A 13,273-nucleotide genomic window follows, 5' to 3' on the forward strand; every position below is an offset into this window, starting at 1 on the left:
ACATCACCTGCCCAGGGAGGCCTTCCCTGCCACAGGAGCTAAGTCATCACCTCCAGCCTTCCCCGGGTCTTCCCTCCATTGTATATCCCCCTAGTACTTCTTACCATCTGACACACGAAATAGTACATGTATTTCTTTCTTTTTATTCTCCCTGCTCGAGAATGTAAGCTTCTTGAGAGCAGGGATTCGTGACTGCTTTATTCTTTGCTCTACTCCCAGCTTCTAGAACGGTGTCTGCAGCCTAGTAAGTAGGTGCTCAATAAATATTTGTGGAATGAATAACCAGGTGCTAAGAGCAGCCCCCTGGCAGGGGAACCACACAGACTGTCCTCATGTGGACAGTCGGGGCACAGGGACAGCAGTCCCTTCCTGCACTGTGGACGGGGGAGGTAGAAGGTGAGATGGGGTGCACCATGGGTGGAGGGTCAGGGGCAAAGTAAAGCAGGATTAGGGGTGCCAGGCTGGCAGGGGAAGGGCCAAGTTAAGCCAGGGTAGAAGGGGCATGCATCTGAGGCCCTGAGGCTTGAGTGAGCTTCCTCTGGCTGCCGTGGGCCCGGCTGATAGAGTATTAGACCCTGGGCCCAGCAAGGCTGGCTCTGGCCCCCTGAGCTCAGTTTCTGGGGCTACTCCAGCTAAAATTAGCCTGTCCCCACTCAGCCTGGTGGGGCAGTCCAGCCTGAGGACAGGTACTGCCCACTGGCACCAACAGGAGCCCCAGTCCTTAGCCCCGAGGCCCCAACAGCTCCTGGGGTCGGCCTGGGCCCTGCTGCCACTGCTCTCTGTGCCTGTGCATCCCCTGTAAAGATGTCTCAACACCCTGTGCTGTGATGCCTGGCCCTGGCCCACCACCCCCACCACGCTGGCACACTTGTCAGCATCTTAGGTCCCTGGGCTTGGCTCCCGACCACAGCCTGATGTCAGTGGCCTCCCTCCCTCTCTGCCCACGGGCGGGAGTTCCATCATCCAGCTCTCTCACCCCCCTACACCTGGGGAGGGAGGCAGAGCAGGGGTGAGCTGCCCGTGACAACAGAGGGGGTGACCGAGCCCTCTGAAGAGGGCTATGACCTGCCCATGACACACGGCAGGTTTACGGCAGGACCAAGACGAATCCAGGCCTGCCTCCATGGATGACACCACTGAGATCTGGTTCCTGGGAGAGAGGTGATTCTGGAAGAAGGGGCCCCTGGGACCAAGTAGGTGAGGTGACCCTCAGAGAGGTATTGAAGGGAGGGTCAGTTGCTGAAAAAGGAAGCGGGTAGTGAACAGGCCAGGATCTGGTTCTTCTAGAGCCAAGCACCATTAAAAAGACAATAATGGAACCCACGATAATTAAGCACTTATTATGTTTCGGGTTCTGGGCTAAGTGCTTAACACATTCAATCCTCCCGACTTCCCTATGAGTCAGGTGCTATTAATAACCCTCTCTTGAGGCACAGACAGGTTAGGGAACTTGTCCAAGGTCACACAGCTGAAAAGAGGAAGTGGGGCTGGGATTCGAATGCAGGGCTCCTGGCTCAAGAGGCCACACTCTTAAGGAGAGAACGGGGCTCCAGGGCATATCGCTAAGATCGGTCACTAGGAAGTGGGGGCCGCCCCGAAGCCCATGCACTTTCTACTGAACACAGGACTGTGGCTTTAAGCAGGGGAATTTGGGACAAAAGGCATCCGAGGACTTCCAGGGGATGAGTCTGTATTGAAAGCCAGTAACTAATGCCTAGAACTTCACGCAAACACAGCTGACAGAGGAAAGGGGACGATGGGAGGGGTAAAGCGAGGGAAGGAGGTGAACGGGGAAGGACGTGGGGAGGGAGAGGGAGAAAAAGAACCCGGCTAGTCTTTAGGAGAAACAGAGTCCCAAAGGAAGTCAGATGTGGGCATTCGGCTGGACCAGGTGGACGTGGGAACTCAGAGTCCTTGCAATGCACAATGTCATCATCCCAAGAGCTTGCACATCCTGGTTTTCAAAAATACTTTTTCAGTCTCTGAGCTCTGGTTGTGGGCAGTGAGTTGGGATGGAGGGCTTGTGTTCCCAGGTGAGGCAAAGAAAGAGGGGGTCAGCCAGTAATAGGCTCTGAGGCGTGGTGCCGATGTCTGGCCTAGGTCTTGAACTCTGGTCTCCTTATTTATTCTCCCAATGACTATGTATTTAGAACCCGCTATGTGCCAGGCCCTATTCCAGATACCAAGCACAGAACAATGGGTAAAAGACAAAAATCCCTGTCTTCCTGGAGCTTAAATTCTAGTGAAGCTTTTATTTTTATATAAGAATATAGAGTTTATATTCCAGTAGAACGTTCTTTACTATTTCATTGGAAAAGACCTCGATGCTGGGAAAGATTGGAGGCAGGAGGAGAAGGGGACGACAGAGGATGAGATGGTTGGATGGCATCACCGACGTGATAGACATGAATTTGAGAAAACTCCGGGAGATAGTGAAGGACAGGGAAGCCTGGTGTGCTGCAATTCATGGGGTTGCAAAGAGTCGGACACGGCTGGGCAACTGAAAAACAACATATTCTAGTGGGGGAAGCAGACAATAAACAAGGTCAATAATAAAATACAGTTGGATGCTGTTAAATGCCAAGAAGAAAATGGGAAAGCATAAAATGGGGGAAGGGAACGCAAGGGTGCAACCCGAGGGGATGACCTCTGAGTACAGGCCTAAAGGAGGTGAGGATGAGGGAGTAAACAGCGAGGGGAAAGCACTCCAGGTAGAAGGTAGGGCGGGAGGACAGGTCCTGAGGCAGAAGCACAAGCGCTGTGCTGGTGGAAAACCAAGGAGCCAGAATGAGCGGGGAGGAAAGAGAGCGGAGGGGGAGGCTGGGTGCGGGCAGCTCCTGAGGAGCCTTATAACCCTTGCAGGGGCCCGGGCTGCTCCCTGACTGAGCAGAGTACAGGGGTGGCTCAACCTGGCAAGCGTTTGACCAGGAGGGCCCTGCCTGCTGTGCGCAGAAGGTGCTGCAAAGGGCAGAAGCAAGCGGACAGTTCACAGGAATCCGGGGGAGAGACGATGGTGGCTTCAGCAAGGGAGGTAGCAGTGGAGGCAATATGACAAGGTCAGGTTCTGGCTGTATTTTCAGCACAGAGACAACAGGATTTGCTGATGTGTGAGAAAAAGCGAGGAATAACGGATGGGTGCCAAGGTTTTTGGTCTCAGCACCTAGATGGAAGCGGCTGTCATTTATCCAGCTGGGGCCTCAGCCTCCAGGAACACCACCCCAATGTCAGCGTCTTGGGCACAAGGAAAGATCAGAATCACCCACGAAGCTCTGCCAACCAGCACATACCCGTCCAGGCCTCTTTGTGTCCTGATACTTCCCCTCCACTGGGAACGGTTTCCTGCCTCAGCACTTCTCAGAATCTGGTGTGCGTATGATTCATCTGAGGATCTTGTTAAAATGCAGATTCTGAATCAGTAGGGCTGGGGGCAGGGCTGGGACCTGAAATGCTTTCTTTCTGCCAAGTGCCCAGGTGATGTTGATTCTCTTGGTCAGAGGACCACACTGAGGAGCAAGAACCCCTGTGTCCCAGACCCCATGGCAAATCCTCCTTCTCTGAGTATCAGCATCGCCAGAGAACAGACTCTGGAGCATAGGCATCCTGACCATCTCCTTCCAGACCCAGGAGTCAAGTTCTCCAGGGACAGAGCCCAGGAGTTTGACCTGTCTTCTGCTTTTGGCTGCTCAGCATGTGGGATCTTCCCTGACCAAGGACTGAACCTGTGCTCTGTGTTGGGAGTGTGGAATCGTAACCAGTGGATTGCCAGGGATGTTCAAGCCTGACGTTTTTGAAGGATCCGAAGTAAACTGAAAGTTACCCATGGATGGGGGTCCCCAGAAACACCCCTCTAGCCCCATTACAATGATTGCAAACACCCCTGGCCCATCCAGCACAGCAGCAGCCCACTGCCTCCCTTCTCTGCAGTGCCTCGGCACCATCGAAGATAGCCCCAGCCTGCCCTGCTCTAGCCCCTAGAGTCTGGCATAGCATCTCGTCTCTCAGTACACCTTTCTGCAACTCGCGAAGGGCAGACAGCTAAGAGAAGGGCCTGGAGAAGAGAGCTGGAGGTGCCACCCACTGGGCCAGAGCAAGCACACCATAGAGAGGTGGTACCCCCCGATTTGTGCCATGAGAGGACTGGGGGAGTCTACACACCTGGTGACTCCCAGGGGCCTAGCGCCTGTGGCGACACCAGGTAGGAAGGGATTACTACGGGAGCCTGAATGAATGTAGGGGAAAGCTTCTCAGACCCCCTCCCCTGGGCTCCTGCCCGCTTGATACCAGGAGAGCTCACATGTGCCCTAGAGAGGAGCTGGGCGCAGAATGTGGAAGGAGAAGTAGGAAAGGACTAACCCGGCTCCCGGGGCTTCTCAGGTGGCACCAGTGGTAAAGAACCTGCCTGTCAGTGCAAGATACACAAGAGATGCAGTTTCAATCCCTGGGTTGGGAAGATCTCCTGGAGGAGGGCATGGCAACCCACTCCAGGATTCATGCCTGGAGAATCCCATGGATGGAGGAGCCCGGCAAGCTACGGTCCACAGGGTCACAAAGAGTCAGAGACAACCGAAATAACTCAGCATGCACGTACACCCTGGCTCCCACGGTGCCTCCGGGAAGCTGAAGCTTGGAACCCTAGCCTCCTGGAGTGTCAGAGTGGCGAAGGGACTTGGTGGTCATTTAGAACAGGGGTCCACAGTCTCTGAGATCTAATGCCCTGTGACCTGAAGTGGAGCTGATATAATAATAATAGAAATAAAGTGTATAATAAATGTATTGTGCTTGAATCATCCTGAAGCCATCCTCCACCCTGGTTCATGGAAAACCTGCCTTCCACGAAACTGGTCCCTGTGGTCAAAAAGGTTGGGGACTGCTGATTTAGAAGGTCATCTACCAGTCCATTCTAAAGGAGATCAGTCCTGGGTGTTCATTGGAAGGACTGATGCTAAAGCTGAAACTCCAGTACTTTGGCCACCTCATGCAAAGAGTTGACTCACTGGAAAAGACCCTGATGCTGGGAGGGATATGGGGCAGGAGGAGAAGGGGACGACAGAGGATGAGATGGCTGGATGGCATCACCCACTTGATGGACATGAGTTTGAGTAAACTCCGGGAGTTGGTGATGGACAGGGAGTCCTGGTGTGCTGCGATTCATGGGGTCGCAAAGAGTCGGACACGACTGAGCGACTGAACTATCTTCCAAAGGGGAACTATAGCCTGAAGGGACAATGGGACCTGCCTATGGGAGCCTGGTTGGCTTAGTGGCCTGGCTACAGATCTTGTTCTGGGGTAGCTGCCTCATGCCCACAATGGGGGTCCTGTCTGCGGCCTCTTCTCTCCTCGTCCCTGGGCTGGTGCTAAGCCCCAGGCCCCCAGGAGTGACCCACTGACTGTCAGCTCAAATCAGGCAAGCCTGTGACTTCTTGCCCAACCCAGACCCTGTACTCCCAAAGGAGTCAGTGAGGGCAGGAGCAGTCAGGCTAAGCATTAGGGACCTGGGGGAATGGATTTTCGGTTCAGCAAAAACTAGAAAGACTACTGGGAGAGGGAATAGATGAGCAAAAACCTGGAGGCTGGACTGAGGTTCAGATGATGAGGTCAGGGAGGAGCCAGGCGGAAGGGAGGAGCCTGGCAAAAGGGAGGAGCCTAGCAGAAGGGAGGAGCCTGGCAGAAGGGAGCAGCAGGACCCGTGGCCGGCTTCCAGAGCAGAAGGCCTTGAATGCGGAGCTGAGGAGGAGCCAGCATGCTCACCAGGTGTCATCTCTCGCAGGATAGCTTCTGATCCTCCCAAGCCCCCCAGTCATTTCCCGGGGCCTGCATGGCTGGCAGGGGCAGGAGAGGCACCTTCTGAAAAGTCTCTTTCTGGGGGCTGCCAGTGCATCATCTTACCCCACCAGGCTGGGCCTTCACCTGCCATGGTTCAGGGGCCAGAACTGCAGAGCAGGATTCCCAAACAGGTTTCTGGGAAAGAGAGTTTGCTGAAGGAGGAAGGAAAACAGAAGGAAACCCAAGCCCGGGCCACGGCCAGCCACAGCCCCCAGTACCCTGGAATAACAACAAGAGGCGGTACTGAATAGTGGTTATGGATGGAGCTCCGGGGTCAGGTGGTCCCACAGCTAAATGCTGGTCCACTACTCAGGGTCTACAATGACCTTGGAAAGGCTACTTAACCTCTCTGAGCTGCAACAGCCTCATCTGGGACATTGGTGTGATAATAATGGTACAGCTCCATGGGCGTTCGTATGACAATTGAATGAGAATACGTAAATCAAATCCTTAAGGCTGTCTGATACATAGTAAGTGCTTTAGTAAATAAAGTGCATGTGTGCTAAGTCGCTTCAGTTGTGTCTGACTCTGTGTGACGCTATGGACTGTAGCCTGCCAGGCTCCTCTGTGTGTGGCATTCTCCAGGCAAGAATACAGGAGTGGGTTGCCCTTTCCTGCTTCAGGAGATCTTCCCGACCCAGGGATTGAACTTGAGTCTCTTAAATTTCCTGCATTGGCAGGAGAGTTCTTTACCACTAACACCACCTGGGTAGTAAACAGTAGCCATTAGTACGTTGACTCAAGGAAGGGGCTTCTGGAAAATTTGGCCTAGGGGATGAATACAGGATCTGGGCCAAGTCTGGGTTGACTGGCTAAGAGAGGTCTCTACCAGCTGTACTGGGCCCTGGGAGGGGAGTGGGGAAGGGAGGAAGGAGGGCACCTAACTGCTGCCCAGGTGGAATTTAATATTCTCTTAAAACTGAGAGAGCAAATAAATACAAATGGCCAGCCCTTAGGCCAAGAGGCTTGGGGTAGAGTTTGAGCCTCGTTGATGGGCTGTGTGGTCTTAGGCAAGTGTCTTCCCTGCTCTGAGCCTGATTTTCCTCTGCCGGATGAGGGCAGTAGCTAGAGGTGGCCTGGCAGCACCCAACAGTCCTGTGCATATGAAAGGCAGTCCCTCCCCTCAAGTTGTTCTCCGGCACTAGGGTTGGGCATCTAACCGTCCCTGGAGCCTCCTAGGTTCCCCTTTCCCTGGAGCCTGCACCCATGGTGTGGCCAGGCTGGCCCAGGGCCCATGGGAGGCCGCAGCTTGAGGCCCTGACCTTTCGGTCCAGAGTGAATACACTGGTCATGGGACTGCTCAGAATAGTCATAGCACTATATTCAGCTGTCTTGGGAGGCCCCGAGATCCTTGGTCCAGGTGGTGGGCCCTGGAACGAGCCCCCACCAGCTCCCTTCACCGCCTCTGAAACAACATACTTCTCTCTCTTGGAGGTTCAGGCCAGTCTCCTCTAAAGCTCTGGCACATTCTAGACTGCCCAGAGTTAGGGAGCACAGATTCCTGCCCCTGGAGGGCCAGACCCCGGCACTCGCTGAAGTGTTGTAAGGTGGACGGGGCTCCCAGGTACGGAACCAGGAGTTGAAGACCTGAGTTCTTAAACCAGCCCCCTAACTTGTTTACTGGGACCTTGGACAAAGCACACCTCTCTGGGCCTTGCCTTCCTCATCTGTTTCAATAATGGCTCCTATTAAACTGAGTATATAAGAAGCTTGGATTCTGGAGTAGGAGACAGATTGGAATTAAGCAAGACTGCTAATGAGCATTTTATTACACACTAGATTGCTACTTTAAAGGGAAGGACTCTGGTCCTAGACCCAGCCTGTGGGGTCCAGAAAGGCATTTCCAGGGAACTGAGGTTTGAGGAGGGGTGTCAGGGAGAAAGAGGGGCAACTCAGGAGGAAAGAGTGCTCCAGAGGGAACAGCATATGCAAAGGCCGTGAGGCAGGGGGACCTGTCACGTGCAAGAAAATGAATTGCGGCCAGGATGACTGAAGCTCATCTGATGTAATGGAGAGAGCCAGGCCGGAGGAGCCTAGAGAGACAGGCCGGGCCCAGGGGACCACAGAACGGGCTGGGGAAGCACCGAAGGGTTTCAAGCAGGCAAGGCTGTAAGCTGACAGATTTGTGAGTTGAAGAGATCTCTGTGGCTTACAAGTGGAGGGTGACATGGAAGGGCCAGGGGCTGGAGGCAGGACAGGAGTCAGGAAGCTGCAGGAAGGTGGGCCGGGGGGACACAAAGATGGCTGGAAACCAGGATAGTGGGCTTAGGACAGAGGGCAAAGGGTGGAGTCTAGAGAAAGTCATGGAGTGAAATGCTAATCCAACCAACAGGAGTTTAATAACAGAAGCCAACATTTATTGAGCACTGACTACATGCCAGGCCCTGTGACTTGGGGCTTTCCACCAACATGTAGATAACTCAGTTCATCTTTCCATCAACCCTCTGGGACAGGTTCTATCATTATGCCCATTTTAGAGGTGAAGAGGCTGAGAAGCTGACCAGAAGACACTCGCTTGGTGACTTTCATTACTGGTTGGGGAGCTGGCGCAGGGGAGGCTGTCTACCATTCAAAGACACGCGGACACCTGTCAAAGCATTGTGAGAAGGTGAGGAACACCGGATGGGGGACACAGTATGGTGAGGAGTGCTTAGGGTGGCCAGAGGGGAAGGCACCAAGCCCTTCTGCCCTGCTCATGGGTCTCCTTCACGTGTTTCCATGACTCAAAGTGGGGCCCAGACCTGGGGCAGTGTGTTCTGAAGTGGGGGCGAGCTGCCCAGGAAGTCCCTATTAGCACCCCTGTTCCCAGTCCCTCCACATGCCAAGCCAAGATCCCAGTGTCAGCTGGGACCCAAAGGAGGGCCAAAGTTTCTGGCTGGGCAATTCATCCCAGCTGCCAGGTGAGGATCCGCCCCAGAGAGTTGGGGGAGAGGAGGACTACATCAGGTTCCAAACAGGTGGGGACAAAAAGAGAGATGGAGACCTGGCATCAGAGGAGAGCTGGGCAGTGGGGTGGGTGGAGGTGGGGCTTCCCAAGCTTGGGGTCACTGGCACTTCTTTGTCACTGCAAAGTCAAGTGACTTTGGGGGAGAGATGTCCACACAGACACACACACGCACAGGACACTCTGGTCTGCAGCACAGGGCACACCACTGGTGATGTGTGCCCTGACACCGAGCAATGTTCCTGATGACAACATGAACATCAAAGATAAAAGCCAAGAGCCTCCGACCTGTGCTGGCCCCAGGGGAGAGAGGAGGGCAGTTTTCAAGGCTGGGCTGCCCCAGGCTGCTCCCACGGGACCCTGCCCGCCCCCACACCTCCACAGTTCTGCATGCTAGCACTGCTGTTCCCTGCCATCTGCCTGGGCAATTCCTACCTGCTCCTCAAAGTCCGTCCCTGAGTTACCTCCTCCGGGATAGTTCTTACTCTCACAGTCCCAGGAAGCCCCTTCACGGCACTTACCACAAAGTGTCGTCGTCATCTTTTGCTTGTGTGTGTCTGGGGCATGACCCCTCGTGCCAAAGGACAAGTTGGGCTCATCCTGCCCCAGCTCACCTCCCTACCCCTCACTCCCTCAGCCTGGGAACCCAGGAACCAGTAGGAGAGAGGGGCCAGCAAACCAGCAGCTCTGGCTAGCACTGTCACCTCCAAAGAGCTCAGATGGAACCTCCCACCGCCTAGTTAGCCCGTATCTCCCAGGGCCACCACTAAGGCCTGCAGTGGGGTGGCCTCACTGTGCACCAACAACCAACTGGCCTGGGCTAGAGCAGTGTTTCCACTAAGGATGGAAAATAGGGGGCAAAACCACTCACTAAGGTGGCCCAGAAGTCCCAGGAGATGAAGGCAGCAGGCAGGAAGCGGGTCTGAGTTTCACCTCCCTCAAGGCACACACACACAGGTAACCCAAAGCCCCTCTCAGATACAAGTCCACACAGCCACACTGACACCAGGTTCCCGCACACAGTTCCTGCCTCACACGCGCCTCACACACACACAGGGTCTCTGTCACACACATAGAGTTCCCACCCTACACAGCCTCTCACACAGATGGTCTCGTGCACGCAACCTTACATGCAGAGCTTCCCAGTGTCCCACCCGCCACACACAGAAATACACTCACCTCAAGTCTCTCACACCCTCCCCAAGAATCCTTCTCTCTCACACATGCACAGAGCATCTTTCGGACACATACAGTCCCCCCTCTCTCTTATATACGCACTCTTTCCCACACAGTCTCATTCTCACACACAAAGTCCATCTCTCAGAACCCACAGAATCTGTCTTTTTCACACTCACATGGGATTACTCTGATACAGAAACACACAGAATCTCTCTCACGTAGTCAGTCTCAACACACACACCCGCCCCCAGAGTCTCACTCACACATGCTTTTATTCTCATGTGGCCTTACACACACATACACACAAACACACACACACACACACACACACACACACACACACATGAAGAACCTCTCACACCCACACAGAATCTCTCTTACACAGATTCTCACACATACAGCTTGTCTTTCACACACATCTACAATGTCACACACAGGATTGTGGTCTGGAATCCTGAATAAACATTTGAATCCCGACACAGCAATCTGAGGCGGCCTGGGGCCCGCGAGGGGGAGGGGTAAACAAAGGTGAGGGCGGCGGAGGAGCCGAGATGGAGGAGGGAGAGCAGGCGGGCAGCCGGCTGGGCTCTGCGCAGATGAGCCGCAGAGAGGCAGCGCAATGCAGCTAGGCTGGCTGGGCGTGCAGCGGGAAGCCTGGGTTCTAATCCAGGCTCTGCCCTCACTTCCTGTGTGCCCTTGGGCAGGCCCCAGTGTCCTCAGCTGTCACCCAAGGGAGCTGGAACAACTCTATGTGGCCACTGGGGAAAGAATGTCGCACAGATAGGCTGAGGGGGGCACCTTCTAAGCACCCCACCCCACCCCCAACCACTGCTCAACTTTTCCCTCAGTCTGCTCTTCAGTGGACGCTGGAGAGAATCAGGACTTTTCTGTAAGATTCTTTAGCCAACCGCCTTTAGCCAACTCTTGTATCTGCATGGGGGAATGGCCAGTGGGAGGAGATGGACAGGGCAAGGGGCTAAGTATGTCCCACATGACCCCTGCCTATCCTGAAACTCAGGGGCTAGGGTCAGAGCCTGAAGCTGACCCCAGGAGTCGGGTGGGGGGACTCAGCCTCTTGGTAGAGCGCCAGGAGGTGGAGAGGACCATATGGAAGTTGGGCCTACTCTTTGCTTCTGGGGCCAAGGGGGTGGTGGTGGTGGTAGCAAGATGCTTCCCAAGGTCAAATGCAGGCTAATGGGCAGCTGCTCTAACCTAGGCCTCTGCTCCCCTTGCCCCCTGCCCCCACATGCCCCAGTTCAACCTCCCAGTCCCCTTTCTCCTGCCCCTCCTCACAGCTCAGCTACAGCTTCCAGTTACATAATCCCCTGGCTATGGTGGCCTCTGTCAGGAGAGGGGAGGAGGGAGACCTCTGAGGATCCCAGTCTCCTCTGGAGATGGCAGGGAGCTGGTGGCCAGCTGAGTGGAGGACGGGGTCCCAGGGGACTTGGGTCCCAGTACACCATGGCCTCTAACTCCCTGGGTGACCTTGGGCAGGCTCTTCAAAACAGAGGGTTTAACTATCTCCCTATTACTGCAGGTCCACACACCCCCTCCCTGCCCCAAACACACACACATATCTGATCTAGGATTTAATATATAAGACCTGTTGCCCTCTCCCTCAGATGCTAAAACACTGAGTGTTTGATCTCAGTAACACGTCCATCAGGCCTGTGCCTAAACACAGCCTTTTCCTGCCGTGGAGGCTTCCGTGCCCCCTGGCCCCTTCTCCCCACTGAAGTCAGCCGGGGAGGCACTCCTGCTCCCTCCCCTGCGAGAACCTCCATCCCCAGTTCGAGGGCAGGAGGGAAGGGGTGTGGAGCAGTAAAGGAGACAGGGCATTGAAGGTAATGTCTTGCCTGGGAGGGGATTAGGGGGTGGCTCACACACTGCGGAGGGACTCTGCTTTAAATTCCCAACTCTGACCCTTCCCCTCTGTTCAGATCTCTGAGGGCAGAGCCTAGCAAAGGCAAGAGGGGTTTCTTCCAGGGTAGGTGGCTGCTACCCCTGTCTCCCTTTTGGGCTCAGTGAAGCAGCAAAGACCCTTAGAATTCACCAGGCCCCCTCTCTCTCTTTACATTTGAGGGAACTGATCGGAGAAGCCATTTGATGGGCCTGGGTGGGCAGCAGGGTACCCTTTCTCCCTGGCAACAAGCTGCTGTCACTAAAGGGGAGTGGTTGATGAAGACATACCTCCCTCTCACACCCCTGTAGATGCCCTCCCTGTCCGGACAGGTCCTAGAGGAAGCACAGGCAGAAGCCCAGAGGCCCCCTCCAGCCATCTCTTCTTTTGACAAGAAAGAAGGGCAGGCTCTGTTTCTAGGAGCAGGTCTCAGAGGGATCACACCCTCCCCCAGCTCCACCATCTATCAGTTAATTAGCCATAAAGACTGCCCCTTGATCATCTCCCTGGGATGCTCTGAGGCTGCTCCGCGGGGTGGGGTGGTCTATCTCACACAGCAGATCAGGTCTCAAGCCCTCTTCTGTGGGCCCTGGCTGGTCCCACATGCCCCTTACCTGGGAGAGAGGAAGGACTCCTACTTCCCTCCCCACACCAAAATCTAAAGGACAGTTCAGAGCTTCACCCTGTACACCTGCAGAGATGGTGATGTGCATGCACAGGCACGCCTGCACACTCAAACATACACACATGCTTGCTCATTCTCACCACATACATTACCCACCCAAATATACACCACCACACTTACATAAATATGCGCACACTATCAACTCATGCACACAAACACACCCATTCATACTCACTTATACATACGAAATTCAGAAATACACAGACCTTTACATATGTACAAAGCTAGCCACCCTTGAGGAGAGTCACTGTCTCTGTCACACGCGCACAAACATCCTCCTTTCTGCTTTGACTCCCGGGCACCAGTTCTCGGATCCAACCCTGCCCGCGGGAGGCAGAGAACACTGCCTTCCCCGCCCCACTCTTCTCATGGCTAAGTTGTCACTTACCCTCGCGTAGCGGGATGAGTAGGGGTCCTCGAAGAGGGCCCAGATGCGCGGCTGCCAGCGGCGCCAGAAGCCGACAGGCCGTCCGTCTGGGGAGTCGCTGAGCGCCAGGCGCTTGGTCATCTCCAACTCGTCCTCGCCGTCGCCTGAGTCGCCGGGGCCGTCGGCGTCCGCGTCGTCCGCGCTGTTGTCCAGGGGCGCGCCGCCGAAGCTGTCCAGCGCCTCCTCGGCGTCGCGGTGCTGGCGGTAAGTCATCCAGCAGCAGGGCTCCACGTCGGTCTCGTCGATGCCCCAGAAGGTGAGCTCCTCCTCGTAGAGTGGCCCGCACGACGTCGGCCGGGCAGTGCAGCTTGCCCG

At 55.0% G+C, this 13,273-nt stretch overlaps 1 protein-coding gene across 1 annotated transcript in view; it reads right to left on the reverse strand.

The window, feature by feature from the left end:
- KCNC1 (potassium voltage-gated channel, Shaw-related subfamily, member 1) overlaps positions 1 to 13,273 on the reverse strand; it is a 44,794-nt gene that overhangs the window by 31,349 nt on the left and 172 nt on the right. The window contains 2 exon segments of the mRNA XM_010830662.1: positions 12,920 to 13,243; positions 13,245 to 13,265. Of these exon segments, the coding sequence (XP_010828964.1) occupies positions 12,920 to 13,243; positions 13,245 to 13,265 (345 nt within the window).

Source organism: Bison bison, unplaced genomic scaffold, assembly GCF_000754665.1.
Source record: "Bison bison bison isolate TAMUID 2011002044 unplaced genomic scaffold, Bison_UMD1.0 scf7180017864518, whole genome shotgun sequence".
NCBI classification, from domain to species: domain Eukaryota; kingdom Metazoa; phylum Chordata; class Mammalia; order Artiodactyla; family Bovidae; genus Bison; species Bison bison.